Here is a 15,926-nt window from a genome sequence, read left to right as displayed (position 1 = left end):
TACTAAGGTTGCTCCAGCCACGATGCAATTTTTTCTTTAAAATAATAATGGTTAAAAACATTTCTAAAATATCAGTAATTACCCTAACACTATCGTTGGGTAAATAAAAAGGGAGTCCATGTATATGCCGACGTATTCATGGTGTACGTTTTCAGTCTGTAACTTCTTAACCACAATATCAATTTCACGCATAAGTTCAGTGTAAGTTACAACAGTAACGCTTGAATTATTGTCCCATGCAATAGCTATTTTGTCCGGATATTTGCTAACACAATGCGAAAATAGCTCATGCAATAATACCATTTTAACTGAGCATCTTATTTAAGCGCCCCTCGCTTCAGAAACTTTTTAAAACGCATTCCGAGCGTTGGGTTTTTTTAAAGGGAATGAATTACGAAAAGCGAATGCGAAGAAAAATGGTGCCAAAGAGAGGAATTTAACCTCTGACTACTGCGTATGCCCTTGTCGAAAACAGAAAATGGATCCACAAATTTCTTGTAAAGCTTCTACTGCAGTATCAGTGTAAATGTGAAAGTTGGAAAGTACTGGTGTGGAATTGCATAACACTTTAGCGAAGATGAGAAGCAGAAGTAATTCAGGCGTTCGCCTGGATTATTTTCAAAGGACAGTTCATAGACTAATTATGAGCCACCAGGTTTGTTTTATCATGATCGCCACAGGGTCTGATATAACTGCTGTGCTTTCATTGTATTTGCTCATGGCACTGAGTCTCACGATATTCATTTTCTAGCACCCAGTAACGGGGCTTTTCCCCGCAAGTCCTGAAAATAATCATGCCTGGGTGCGCGATAATGTTTATTGCATCCTGGCCGTATGGGGTTTATCAATGGCGTACAAAAAGATTGCCGATATGGACGAGGATAGGGCTAAGATGTATGAACTGGAGCAGGTAATGACATTGTATGGCAACTGAAAACGAAACAATAAGCTTTTTGTTTTTTGCCACTTTCTCTGTTCAAATTTAATATTGAACTCAATATTTGGTAATTATGTTTTGATGAAAGTTGTCACATGTTTTTGTTTGCTGAGACACATGGACTGTTAATGATACCGTTGTTACGTCAATAAGTTTCAGTTTTACAAATGATTGCATGTTTGAAGAATACCACTGATTTTTTCTCAAAACATTTTTTTGCCTAGAGTTGTGTGAAACTTATGCGAGGACTGCTCATGGCTATGATGCAGCAGCGCGACAAAGTTGAGCGTTTTAAAGTCAGTCAGCATCCACTCGATGCCATTCATGCAAAGTTCAGCTCAATAACTGGGCAGACTGTTGTAGGTGATGCGGAATGGGGTCACCTTCAGCTAGATGCAGTATCGTTATACCTTCTTATTCTTGCCCAAATGACAGCATCTGGTAAGTGAAAATTTCATAAGTCTAAAATTTTTTATTCCAGTTCGTTTTTTCCGTTTCTTCCCAGACGTTTTAATCTCTCCGGTCTTGTTTTTGTGAAAACTAATAATAGCCTATTAGTGGAGTCTAACTCCTCACCAGATGTCACTTCTAATGTGTTGTTATAAATAGCTTGTTTCTGACACTTGTCCATCACTCTTACTCATGAGATTTCCCCATTTGCTTGAACAAGCTAAATGGATTAATTCTGGTCATCATGAAAATTAGGCACATGCTTTAAAATTGATATTAAACAGTTGCCTTTCATGCAAATAATGCATATGATTATGTCATTAAACTGAACTCTACTAATGATAAATTGGTGGTTTAAATAGCCTTTTTGGCTGTGTGATTCAATGAAATCCTTTTTCTTACGATGCTAAGTAAAATAAGATATCCTATGTTCTAATTCAGGTTTCATTAGTGTTTGAAGTAGATAATAATATCTGGAGCCATATTACAATGTTTGCATCCACCACATATGAATATACTAACGTTGTTGTCTCGTGTTAACAAGTGTGTGAAAATTGCCGATAAGAATGTATGATTTAATTTTAAATACGTCTAGTTTTTAATAGTCGATTGACATTTATTGAACATGTTTTTATGAGGTTGATTTCAAGATTGATTTTGGGACAAATGCATGTCAAAAGTTTTTATTCTTCTCTAAAAACATTAGGCTTATCATTCACAAACTCTATTTTTAATAAACAATTTGGTTCACAGCATCTTTTCTAGATCTGCACGTATGGCTGCAGAAAATTTAACAGAGTATGTTGGATAAAATGATGATACAATAATCCATAATTCAATGACCCTTAATGTAGATTTTGGTTTCACATTATTATTCCTTTATTTGCAATTGCCATCCCCAAAGCTCTACAATTACATAGTCTTTTAAAGTTGGAGCAATCTTTGTACACCTTTTACAACTTCTTTAAAAAGTGGTAATCACACACCATGAATTTTCCCCATCAGGGGCATGAGCATTTAATCTTGAAACATTGAATATCCCTTACTAAAAAGAAAGAAAGACTCGTACTTTTCCACAGATTTTATTATACGGTACCATAGTACCATATAATAAAATCTGTGGAAAAGTACGAGTCTTTCTTTCTTTTTAGTAATGGATATTAAATACTTCCACGAAGTGAAGCCTGAAACAATAGAATATATTGAATATCCCTGGTCGTAGGCTAAACAAAGTTTTTACTAAGGCTAAGTGTACGTATATTCCCGTCACTGTTCCATTTTGATGGCCCTCTTCTTTTAAAACTAGCATGAGACATTAGGCATTGTCATTCCCCAGTTGACTCTTATTATGTGCCCAATAACTTCCAAAGGAGTCTGACAGTGACATCTTTGTAGGATTTCAGTTAGAATAATATTGCCAGTGTTCATGGAAATTTAAGTGCTCCAAATTTTAGATATCAAAAGTGACACAAAAATGTCTATTTTGTTGAAGTCAGGGTTGTAGAGTTGTGTTCATGGAGTTGGCAGTTGTTTTTTTAGATGCCTATTAATTCATACAAACCTCAAAACTCCATTTCCACTTTGCATAAAAAAACATTTTTGTTGTATGTGGCCTATTAGAATACTTAAAAAGTTAACAAAATGAGTTAATTTGGCCTTTTGAGAACATTAAAGTTATGATTGCATGCGATGAAAATACAAAGAATGAATTCTCTTTAAGTTGTGCATATTAAATTGTATTCCATCAACTTTAGCTAAATAAAATTTTCATGTCCCCTTTTGAATATGTCTGTGCTCATACAGGTCATTCATATGTCATTCCTGTAAATCTACAGCCTTAACTGTTTCTTTATTTTTGGAGTGTTGTTAATTCTCTATTTTTTCGCAAGTTTGTCAATCGGGGATACATTTAGTTTCATAGTGTATAATGTTTGTAATTAAACTGTACTTACTGATTTCATTTGATTAATTTTGACTCTGATATATCTTTAGGTCTTCAGATAATTTTCAGCCTGGATGAGGTATCATTCGTACAAAATCTAGTTTTTTATATTGAATCAGCATACTGCATACCTGTAAGTAACATATTCTTCAAAGTCCTTTACTGGCAAGTAACCCAATCAGTGTTATTATTATGTTTAATTTCATATCTATTTTATTTTCCTTTAGGATTATGGCATATGGGAACGTGGAGACAAAACAAACCATGGACTTCCAGAACTCAATGCAAGTTCAATTGGAATGGCAAAAGCTGCTTTGGAAGCTATGAATGAGCTTGATTTATTTGGTGCACGTGGTGGACCATCATCCGTTATACATGTTCTTGCTGATGAAGCACAAAAATGCCAGGCAGTTTTAGAGGTTGTTGCCCTTATTTATCTTTGGTTTAGCAAAACATCTTGTAACATCCATGCCCTAATCTCCAAAACATTTTCACAAGTTGTCTATCTAAAGCTATATAACCATCCTTTGCCTTAAATTAAGATTTGATGTTTTCAGGCCATCTAACAAATTTAAGTCTCTTATCATAGAATCGTTGCTATAGACAGCAGTAGCAGATACCATTTCTGTGCATGAAACTTACCTGATGAAAAAATTGAGGAAAGAATTTTGTCACTGTATTTATCTCTTGATATTTTGTAATTATTTATTTCCAATCTAATGAAATTTTTTCTTGTTTCTTGGTAGTCCATGCTTCCCCGAGAATCAAATTCCAAGGAACTGGATAGTGGTTTACTATCAGTTATAAGCTTTCCAGCATTTGCTGTTGATGATCCAGAACTAATACGATTAACCAGAGCATCTATTGTGGATAGACTTCAAGGTCGATATGGATGCAAGCGGTTCTTGAGAGATGGGTATAAAACTCCAAAAGAGGTAAATATATTTTCTTTTTGGTCACTCTAATTTTTCATTGATCAATCCTGGTGCATAAGTGATGGATGTGAATTCTTACTCTAACCAGAAAGAGTTTGTATATCCACTATAGAATTTTTTCTTCAATTTTTCATAGGATCCCAGTCGCCTTTATTATGAACCCTGGGAGTTGCGAATGTTTGAAAATATTGAATGTGAATGGCCATTGTTTTTTTGCTATCTCATTCTTGATTATTGCTTCAGTGGCAATAAGGAAGCTGTTGCAGAATATGCAGAAAGCCTGGAAGAGGTGAGAGAAAATTTTGCCTCACTATTTGAGTGGTTGTGTTGCAGTTCTTTCTTATTTGACCAAAATATATTGTAACTAAAAGATAAGAAAAAATTAACCTTTGATGCTGCATGCCTGGTGTGTAATCACCTCCTGCCACCCACCATCTTGGTGGATTGTGGGCACCGGGTAGTAACAAGGTGTGATCAAAAAAGACCGGACTGATTTTATTCTGCTGAAACAGTTCAGCGGATCGAAACGACACAGTGCGCCACCTAGTGACACATCTAATGACTAAAACAAGAGGCGTTGCGTTTGTTTACATCGAGTCGTTGCGCAGCAGCAGCGGTACATGTCTTAACCTGTTCATCGCCACGTACAACAGCAGCAAAGAAGGAGCTAGAGGAACAGCGTGTGTGCGTGAAATTTTGTTTCAAAATTGACAAAAGTGCAATGGAGGCATTTGGAATGATTCAACGAGCCATTGTTAATGAATCTATGGGTCGATGCCAGTGTTTTGAGTGGTGCAGTTGTTTTAATTGGGCAGAACCTCGACAGATGAAGATTCGCAAACGGCCTTCCACTTCGACGGACCCCAACCATGTCAATTTGGTGAATGATTTGGTGTGGGCAAATTGCTGTTTAACTGTTAGGAAGATAGCCGAGGAATTGAACATTAGTTTTGGATCCTGTCAGACAATTTTGATAGATATTTTAAGCATGATGTGCGTCGCATCAAAATTCGTCCCACAGGTGCTGACTGATGAACAGAGAAAAAAAAGGTGTGGACGTTTGCGAGGAACTCCTGGATCGAGCCAATGCCGACCCAGAGTTTCTTCAAACCTTCTTTTTGTTTCCAAAGTTAAAATCAACCTTGAAAGGGCGCTGATTCAACTCTATTGTGGACATTAAAACTAATTGTACGGCGGACCTGAAGAGGATCCCTAAGGCAGCTTACCAGGCAGGGTTTGAGAGCTGGAAGAAACGTTGGCAAAGGTGTGTCGTCAGCCAAGGCATGTACCTTGAGGGCAATAAGTACGATTAAGCTGTATCGGTCCAAATAAACAAGTTATAAAATCAGTCCTGTCTTTTTTTGATCACACCTTGTAGATAGATTTTGCAAGGCAATAAACATGGAATATGAAAAAATGGGCTGATGCACTTTTAAAGTTATCTCCTATAGATATAATTTGAGACCATCGAGATTTTGCAGTAAATGGAAAAAAATCATGCACTTTTGAAGTTAACCTTCAAAGGAATGATTTGAGACAATAAAATTTGGCAACGGCTGCTTATAGTGTGCAAAGCGTCTGCTCAGCTACGGCATAAATTGTAATGTACCTTTGTAAATGATAAAATAGCTAGGGAAAGAATTTGTGTAATTATATCGCTACCTATTGAAGAGCATGAATTGAAATTTTTATTCTGAGTGAAACATGTGCTGGCATCAGTGCGTGAAAAATGAATTTTTTTCAAGCTTAAAAGTTTCCAGAAAGTAGATCGAAATCGGACCTAGCCAAAAACCTTCCAGAATTTTTACCCTTTTTATGGAAAACATTGAAAGCCCTACTCCATATCGACTTGGTGTGATGTGTTCCCTTGCAAACAAACAAATTAATTTTCAGATTTGCTAATTATTACGATGTATTTATCTCTCATTTTACTCTTTACTAATGGTCTTATCATTGTTAACACACCTAAAAAATCACTTTCAGAAACCATGTTTAATAGCTTATTTTATGGAAGTTATTGGTATTTTCACTCCACAGTATTGTATTTTACATGTAGTGTAGGTATTTTGAAAGTTAATATCTGGCTTCATTACACATCCAATAAATATAAAATCAGGAAAGAAGTAACTAGACCTCATAATCTTTTCTGCACATATCGTGTATGCTCAAATCAATAGCTGGGACATTGAAATCTCAGCCTATTATATTGTCACGATTGTTGTTTTGGGATAAGAAACGTTTGATTTGCTGGTCCAGTTTTATTATAAAATGATCTTTGTGGTCTGGTGGCCTGCAATGTTTGCCTACATAGACACTGTTTCATTCAAGACACTCAATTGATGCCAAACACTTTCACTTATCAAAATATATTCTTCATATCACACTGTGTGTAGGGAAACTGCTGTTATTTTTTAAACCAAAATTAAATTTCAGATTATGGTACGCCAGGAAGATGGTGGAATGAGATTAGTGCCAGAATTGTATTCAGTGCCAGTTGCAAAGGCTAATGCTGAAAAAGCAGAACCAGGAAGCCAGGACAGGAATGTGGTTGGACGATGTCCTTTTCTTTGGGCACAATCATTGTATATAATTGGAAAGCTATTGCAAGAGGTAAAGCAATTAATTTTAATTATTTTTTATGCATATATATTAATTTTAATAATTTTCATTCTCAATAAAATGCGATTGTTTAAAAAATCTTTGCAAATATCTGTTAAAACATATGTTCTACTATATAGATGAATATCAGCAACTATAATGCCGCTGTTTAATTTTTTTTTACATGTCCTATCATTGGGCAACAAATACTTGGACAAAATAAGTGATTTGATTTGAAACATTTTATGGTATTGATAATTGTTAAGTTTTTGATTTACAGAAGAGCATTCATTATGCTTGTGAATTGATTGGAAGGTACTGATGGGTAATTAAATATTATGGATAATCAGATGTTTACTTGTATAATTTTACTTGTATAAAGTTACTGCTATGATGGCCATAATTTTGCAGACATATTAAATGTAAGTCTCATCTTTTAGTGAATCATTTATATATCTGCCATCATTTTGTTGTTCTTAAAATGCATTCTCTTTACACTCCCAAAAACTTTCACAAATAAAGTAACTAAAAGTTGATTATTTGTAGTTCCTTAAAGTCATTATTTTGCTGAAAACAAAGATGAGGGAGTTTGATGTGCATTTATTATCATCAGTCACAAAATTCCTGCCAATACCATTTCCTTAACACTTAACTGAATCAGTTTTACTGCATTAAAGTTTGGTGAAACCCCCAAAGGTTTTTCTATTTCCGCCAGATGCAATGTCAGAAAATTCCTGGGGGTCCCAAAGGGTGGTGGTACCATTGATTTACCTTTTATGTCATACCATATCACAAAATCAATTAAAATAATCAAGCCGAGAGAATAGGCAGCTTCATCTAAGTAATAAAGCATATGAATGAAACTATCTAAATTGGAGTTGAATTTGAGATGGTAAAAATGTTAGAATTAGTCTTATTCATGGTGCTGTACTTGTGTAGTGGGCTGAAATTATGCCTTCGGGGCTACTATCTTGTGTTATATCTGGGGATGTTATATCTCTTCAGAAACATACCCTAAGCTGCAGCAATACAGAATGGCCCCATTTTTCATCCCTTTCACTGGGTACCATGATTTTTGAATAATTTATCATTTAAAATTATTCAAATATAAATTTCATCGCCTTTTTAATTCGGCACATTCTAGCCTCGAACCTGTTAGAGTTCCTAATGTTACTGTTATACCTGTAAAACCTTGTTTTGCATTTGAAATAAATGATGTATGTATGAATGAATGTGAGCTACTACAACTCTGATGACATATCTTTGTATTTGCAGGGATTTTTAGCTGCTGGCGAACTAGATCCTTTGAACAGGCGTCTCTGCTCAGAGAAGAAACCAGATGTTGTTGTCCAAGTTGTGATCTTAGCTGAGGACACGTATGTGAGAGACAAGCTTCAGCAACATGATTTTCATGTAATAATGGAATTAATTTTATCAATTTTAAAATGTATCCATATAGTACTGAAAATCTCTATGGAATATTCATTTAAGGGTAACATCATAGCTATAAGCTCAAATTAAATGCCATAAAATTTTTCTGTGATGAAATATGTATCGTGGTATCAAAATCTAAGATACCTATCCGCTTATGATAAATGTTATATGTCTTCACAGTCTAATTGTGTACCATGGAAATTATCAATTATGAATGTAAGACAATCAAAATTGGGAATGGGCTGCTTGCAGATTTTTTAAAGTACCAAGTATCAGATATTATTTCTTTTTAATGATCAGTCAAATTTTACAGTCCATTGTAAATATGCATTCATAAAAATTACTAGCCAGTCCAAACATATACAGTTATAAATTTTCTAAAAAATATCCGATCTGATCGATGCTAATTTGTTATCGCTTGAGAAGTTAATAGATCCCCGTGAGACAAAACTCTTGACCCATCAGTTTGTAATTGAAATTGCGTGGCATACTAGACTTCCCAATTGCTCCCTTGGAGACATATCGTGAAGCTTGTGTGACATCCATTCTGTTCTCGTAGTAGTACTTTTTAAGGGGAGGTGACCGACAGCTAAGGTCATTTGCGCCATAGGGGAAGGACAGGAAAGGATGAAGGGTGGAGAGAAACCCGGCGTCGGCATTAGCCTGCTCTTTACGAAAGGCGCCAAGGGGTCCGCAGTTTAACGTCCCATCCGACGGACGGCGTACTCACTCAAAGTGCCCTCCACAAAGCACCTCAAGTAGGGATCGAGATACCTCTGAAAAATATTCAACACCGCCGGGATTTGAACCCGCGCCCTCAGGGTGGGAAGCCAGTACGTTAGCCCCCGCACCATCTCGATCCCCTTCTGTTCTCTCCAACTAACATCAGTGGAATATCATATACCAGTGTTTTGGGTTAGGGAAGGATAAGAGCAAAAGAGAGCAAAGTGAATCTATTGTTATGTAAAGGGGTTCTTAATCAGTTTTCTATCAGGTTTGTCTTGTGAATGATTCCAAACCTTACTGTGGCATTATTTAATCACATAATAAATGCATTCATATTTGTGTGTCATCTCTCTCTCCCCTGAGATGGTACATTCTTCATGTTAAGCATTTTGATTTATTTTCCTCTAAAAAGATTGTAAGAAATGTTAGCGTCAGCTATAGAAGTAAGTAATTGATAAAGGGAAACTCAAGGAATGTAACTTTTTTTAAATCCAAAAATCAGCACTGCTCAAACTTTCCATGAAACCTCATGTTAGCATTTTTAAAGGACCATTGAAATAATATGAAAACTCTGAGGTCAATATAAAATTGGTTGCCGGGGATAGTTTTAAACTCTATTTTCCCTGCTTTTCATGGAGTAAACTTTCAGGTATGCATCATTAGTAAGTTTAATATGTATATTTTCAAATGTTTGGTGCAAAATTTTCGTTGATTTTTTTGTACCCTACCCACCGCTAGAAAGTGAGGCAGGGGCTTGATTTTTTTAACTGTTGACTAAATGTTGACTTTAGATTGATTTACAATGTTTTTATTCTATTTCTAATTATTTTAGGTATTAATCGATATTAAAATAAAATAACTTGTATCTGATATAAATCAATAGCCATGGTGTTATTTTAAGGATCTGATAATGCTGGAAAAACAAAATTAAAATATTTTATGCAGTCTAGATCATCATCCTGGCAGATGACTATAATGATGATCATTTCAAAAATTGATAAATGTTCACCTTATTAGGCAATTGGTTTGCAAATATTTATTTTAATGAACCTGTGTATTATGTAAACAAAAACTTCTTTATGATGAAGGAAAAAATACTATAAATATCAACTCATCATCTCCGTGGGAGAGCGAAATTTTTCAAAAATTTTCAGAAGCATGAATTGGAGGTTTTTATTGCATTGATTTATATAGAGACCTGTCGAGACCATAAAATAATTATGTATATTTAAAGTCTGTTGACTGGAGTTCATTGTGTTTTGCTTCACATTTCATCTGAAATACTTCAAAAGCCTTTTAGGCTGAAACAGGCAAAGTAATTTATATGTTATTAAAGAATGGTAGATCAAGAAGCTTTCACAAAGAAAGTAATTTGATGACTGGGTCCTAAAATTATAAAGAAAAAATAATGATACTTCTGCTTAAGTATGGTTTTTATAACTTTTAAAATTGGAGTGGAATATTAATTTTAAAAGAAGTAAATATAGTCATCAATATAATGTTGTCTGGAACCAATTAATGTTACATGCTAATTATAATAGTATTGTATGAAAGTTCTGATAAAAATAGGTTCAATTAATTATTTTCATTCCATTAAAAATGTCCTTTTATTAAGTTTTCCTTAATTTTCAGGTTCAAACTATTGCTGAAGTTGCTCCAATTGAAGTTCAGCCTGCACGTGTTTTGAGTCATTTATATACATACCTAGGTAAATAGAATATAAATAATCTATAGTTTAATAAATACCTCAATATAATTGGGCTAGATCATTTAACTGAATGAGGTCGTCATTGGTCGGTGGGTATCTGATAGATACCCGGTATGGGCAGTGATATTCAGGGGAGTCAATGAGGGTTGTTCAGTATCACCAATGTTTTTTTAATGTAGAATCAATAAAAATGACAATGGAGTCATAGGATAGGCTAGAGGTAAGAATTAATATGGTTGGCGTATTAATGAAGACAGTTCAATTTAGAGGCTGATCATACTGAAATCATCCAAGGAATTACAATCATTGTTAAGTGTAATGCCAAGCCAATGTTAGGGATGGGATGATAACCAATTTTAAGAGCTGGAAAAAAAGTTTAAAATTACAATTAGAGGTTATTAATTAGAGCAGAGGGATCATACACTTATTCAGTAAATATATTAGATTAAACTTGGCGAGATATGATGGACCTTGAGAGAAATATTGTGTTAAGTAAAGAGTAATTGATGATAATGATAGATATTCGTCTTTATTTTAGGACGAGATTGAGACAATGGAGTCTCTTCTACCACCTAACCCCTAATAGGATGAGAGAGAGAGGAAAGGTTTGGGGCCATCTCTGTTGTGTGCAATGTAGTGAAATATATATCATTCACTCACTAGTTGAGTCACATGAACAATAATTCCCCAAAAACATATTTAGTTGGATGTGGAATGCCCTGGTAAACTCAAAATATTCTCTTAAAATCCTGGAATATTCGGGGAATTTATTGATTTTTGCATAGTGATCTCAGTTTTTAACCCATAAGAGTCCATCTCAAGTATTGAAATATTTATTCACTTCTGTCATCCATATTAAAGCGGAAACTAGGAAAAAAATAAAATTCTGCTTCAATTCCCATATTTTGATTTTAATCCTCATATTTCTGGAAGTATAAATTCCAATGGTTCTGTCCCTCTATGGGACTAAAACGTCCCACTTATGGTGACTGACAGCACTACAATCATATATATAATTTGTGTGAGAAATTATTTGTCTGATTTATGCTTCATGATTTTGTCTTTGTGTATTTGATTTCACAGGCTTTTGTTGACATCAGGTTTGACGATTTTATGTGGGTTTAGTGAAATTACATCATTCAAAATGATTAGTGGCTAATCTTTAAGTGTGCTGAGTGTTTTTTTGAGTTTAATGTGAAGTCTTCTTCTGTTATAACTTATGAGTGCATAAAAGTACTGAATTTTATTTTTTAAGCTCTGAACTTTTCCAAAAGTAGCAATTTGCCCTTCAGCAAATGAAGTGGCTATAGTCTTGAATGACATTAGAATTCCCTTTTCTAGACAATTAGTTGAGAAATTTATTAGTATCAACATATTTTAAAAAAGACTCGCATTCTGATGAATCTCTTGTATCTCATGATCTATGCATAATCAGTCACAAAGGATATTGAGCATTCAGTTTTCTCATGTGTGGTCATCTCATTTTTTTGGGAAAAAAATTTAATGGGATACAAAATTATCAGAGAATTTTGTAAAAGATGAATAATCTGCCCAAAGATAATTGGGAATTAAATGGCTATAATTTCATATCCATCATATTAATAGGATGCTGTACAGAATTGTAGAATGGAATTAACTCTAAGAGTTACATAAAAATCAAACTGAGTTATCTGTTTATTTTTCTCCATTATTGCCAGTGAATGAGATGCAGCAATTTTAAGGAATGCAATTGGTTTTGTGAGAATACCATATCACTTATTGTTGCATTTTACTTTTTATCTTTTTCATTGCAGGTCGCAATGAAAAACTTGGCTTAACTGGACGACGTTCAAAGGATGTGGGTATCCTCAGTACCAGTAAACTCTATTCACTACAGGATCGTATATTTGCCTTTACTCCACAAGTAAGAATTCATTCTATTTAATTAGGATAAATGCTTGTTTTAATGTTAAGTTCAGTAATCTGTGATTAGTTAATAAGCTCAGGGTCATATTTTAGTTGAATATTAGTCTTGTTGATATTTAAGGTAATATTTTTTCACCTCATGTGAAAGTTTCAAATGCATTTTTTCTAAGCCTTTTTTTGGCACTTATATTTAAATGTACCATTTGTGGTGGTATCCGAACTTTTCAGTTTTTAATTAAATTCTAAATTTTATTCATTCAAAATGTAATATTTCTTTTAATTTTCAGCTGTATCATTTTTTATAAATATGTTTAATTTTAATTGAGTGACGAGTACATTTTTCTGGTTTGCAAATACAAACTCTACCTCACAATATCTCAGTAGTAGTAATTTAGTTTTTTAGGTGCCACAATGACTGAGGGAATTTGAAACACACCTGATTCTATAAGGATTTGGCTATGGGGATCCTCTGTTATAGAAGGGCATTAAAAGGAGCGGAATGATTTTAAGAACCTATTGTATGAGTAGATCATGTGCCTGCATCAAAAGTGAACATGGATGAAATGAGAACATATGGTTTCATTTCAGTATGTCATTAGTTTGGTTTTGTAGCATCCGCAAGCCATCACCCCAGAAGATATGTTTCTAGAAGAGGCAAGAAATTTTGAGGGAGAGTTGGATAGATGCAATGAAGAGAGAAACTAGGTGGCTTTCTAAATGAGACGAGTGTAACAGGATGCAGAGACTGGGCAAAAGCATAATGTGGAGGCCATGTCTTTGTGGAATAAGAGGACAAAATCTATGCATTAGTGTTGTTATTTAAAAATCATTTTGCTAATGAACATAATTGGTTACAAGGAATATTATCATCATTTCCAACATATAATTATTTTGATGTTGGTCACAAATAGTGGTGGGTGTTTTGTAAAAAAAATTAAACTCAGGAAATGTGGTGATTTCCAATAAATATGAGGTCTATTCAATAAACATGCAAACTGGGGCAATCTGGTGGCCATGACACAAACTATGGTTCTGCCTACAAGTGGCACTAGTTGCCTGAGACCCAATGAGCCGTCTATGATTGGCAGATCATCAAGCTGTGCGTATGGTGCCAGTAATGTTGCCCTTGTTTTTACTGTTTGTCAAAAATGGAAATTGATGAAATCACGAAGCAACAAATCAGCATCAAGTTTTTGTTGAAGTGCGGTAAAAGCGATCTAGAAATTACTGTAATATTGACAGCTGTTTATGGCAATAATGCTCTGAAGAAAACATCCATTTTCAAGTGGATTAAATCAAACCAAATTATCAGGAGAAAGCTGATCAAAAATCAAAATCATGCTCCTGGTTTTTTTTTATGTCGAAGTTGTTGTTTTATCATGAATTTCTTCCTGAAGGACCAACGGTAAATTCTGAGTTCTACCTTACAATTCTCAAGTGTTTGAGAGATAGCGTGCGTCGTGTGCGACCAAATTTGACTCAAGGCAATGGATGGATCCTTCACCGAGACAATGCACCCGCACATTCAGCGTTGATTGTTCATCAGTTTCTGGCCAAAAATTCGATCACCATCTTTGATCATCCTTCTTATTTGCCAGATCTAGCCCCCTGTGACTTTTTCCTATTCCCAAACTGCAAAAATGTGATGGGGGCATCACTGGGAAGATGTGGGCACAATAAAGCAAAAAACAAAGAGAAAACTAAGAAGCTAAACTGCCTAGGACTTCCAAGGGTGCTTTAAACAGTGAGGAAGAAGATGGAATAAGTGCATAGTAATGAATGGAGAGTACTTGGAAGGGGACAAAATCGATGTAGACTAAATTTTGCAAAATAAAGTTTTTATAGCCTCAGTTCGCGTATTTATTGGACATACCTTGTTTGTACGAGGAAGGAGTATGAGAACCCATCAGGGGTAGAGGGTTAAGAGGTGAGATTTTAGAGTAATGTATATTAATTTTGTACCGATTAAACTACTGTGAATTCTTATAGCAAAGTTTCCCGATGAGTGTCTTTCTCTTCCAGCATGATTCTGTTGCTCAACCAATTATGATGTTATGAAAGACACTAGGACTGTAGTATACTCGTATACTTTAAATGATTCAGGCTGAGGACCAGAACGTATTCCAAAATAATAGGAATTGATTATGTATCCAAATCGTAATATTTTCTGTACTGGCATTGTGTACACTTGGAAAAAAGACTTATCCACTGGTAAGGTTTGGTTTGTGTTTGCAACCCTGTCTTATTCCAAGAATTTTACTAGCGTATTGCAGTAATTTTCAGATGCATTTTTATCCTCAATTAGTTGAGCATACCTATTTCAAAAGAAATTTCTGTTAATGCTGCATTAGTAACATGATAATTTATGAAGCACTGCTGTATATGAATGAATTGCCAACTTATATGGTTGCATTAAAGATTGTCCGTTAAAGATATTTTGTATGCATCACTAACACTGTAGACTATTTTGTAAGTATTTCTTTTTTCTTAATTGAATGGGAATATGCCAATCCTCTCCTGTTGTAAGCACTGTATGTGGTCAGTTGTAGATTATACATACATACATATATGCATGCCTGTCAACAACAGTTATCACTCAAATTAGCCCATAAAGTTATGTACATGGTACATTCCTATAAAATTGTGCATTAAAAACCTTGTAATTAATTGAGCTTAGGTAATTGAGGAAGAATTTATGAAAACTGCTCATGGACCATTAAAGTCATCATGATGTTATTGCTGTTTATAGTGGTAATAGGTCTTCACCAGGTTTCTGCCATAAACATACATTCCTACCTACCATATAAATTATGTACACACTTTGACACACCTGAAAAAGCCGATGCAGTCATGTGATGTTTCAAATCCCCCCTGTAAATGCAAAGAGATGGCTATAAGCATGTATTAATTGTAATAAATGTCAGTTTCACTGATCATGCTTCTTTATTTTCACACATTGAAAGCTTTTAAATATATAAACTTTCAAAAATATTGTTCATATTTGCTCATAAATAATAATAGTCTTTAGTGTTCCATTGTATCCCAAACTTATTAATTAATATAGATGCTTGCAATCTGATTGTCTATGTAATAAATGAGATTAATTACATTGAAAGAAATGTATGTTATAGGTGGCAAAAAATGTCAGTGGGCTTGAAAATTTATGTAATAAACAATTAACCAAGTATAATATTCTATTAAAAGTATGCTGGAAGGACGAATAAGCATGAATCTTGGTTCATTGTAGAGTTCTGTCTCCACTGTATGAAAATTTCACACACTTTACCGCAG

The 15,926-nt window shown here is 34.4% G+C and overlaps 1 protein-coding gene across 3 annotated transcripts in view; it reads left to right on the top strand.

Moving 5' to 3' along the window:
* The first annotated feature begins 401 nt into the window (after nucleotides 1-401).
* The window catches only part of LOC139698067 (probable phosphorylase b kinase regulatory subunit alpha), a 66,344-nt gene continuing 50,819 nt past the window's right edge, over nucleotides 402-15,926 (top strand). For all 3 annotated transcript variants that reach the window (XM_071596950.1, XM_071596948.1, XM_071596949.1), the window contains exons 1-11: nucleotides 402-655; nucleotides 752-910; nucleotides 1,162-1,378; nucleotides 3,380-3,462; nucleotides 3,557-3,748; nucleotides 4,076-4,264; nucleotides 4,401-4,553; nucleotides 6,698-6,874; nucleotides 8,138-8,275; nucleotides 10,655-10,730; nucleotides 12,524-12,633. In XM_071596950.1, coding sequence (XP_071453051.1) covers nucleotides 578-655; nucleotides 752-910; nucleotides 1,162-1,378; nucleotides 3,380-3,462; nucleotides 3,557-3,748; nucleotides 4,076-4,264; nucleotides 4,401-4,553; nucleotides 6,698-6,874; nucleotides 8,138-8,275; nucleotides 10,655-10,730; nucleotides 12,524-12,633 — 1,572 coding nt within the window. In that variant the 5' untranslated portion in view covers nucleotides 402-577. The remainder of the gene's footprint in view (nucleotides 656-751; nucleotides 911-1,161; nucleotides 1,379-3,379; nucleotides 3,463-3,556; nucleotides 3,749-4,075; nucleotides 4,265-4,400; nucleotides 4,554-6,697; nucleotides 6,875-8,137; nucleotides 8,276-10,654; nucleotides 10,731-12,523; nucleotides 12,634-15,926) is intronic.

The sequence above is a fragment of the Hetaerina americana genome, unplaced genomic scaffold (genome assembly GCF_022747635.1).
Source record: "Hetaerina americana unplaced genomic scaffold, ioHetAmer1.1.p SCAF_8, whole genome shotgun sequence".
Lineage (NCBI taxonomy): Eukaryota > Metazoa > Arthropoda > Insecta > Odonata > Calopterygidae > Hetaerina > Hetaerina americana.
This window is presented reverse-complemented; position numbering and strand designations above follow the sequence as displayed.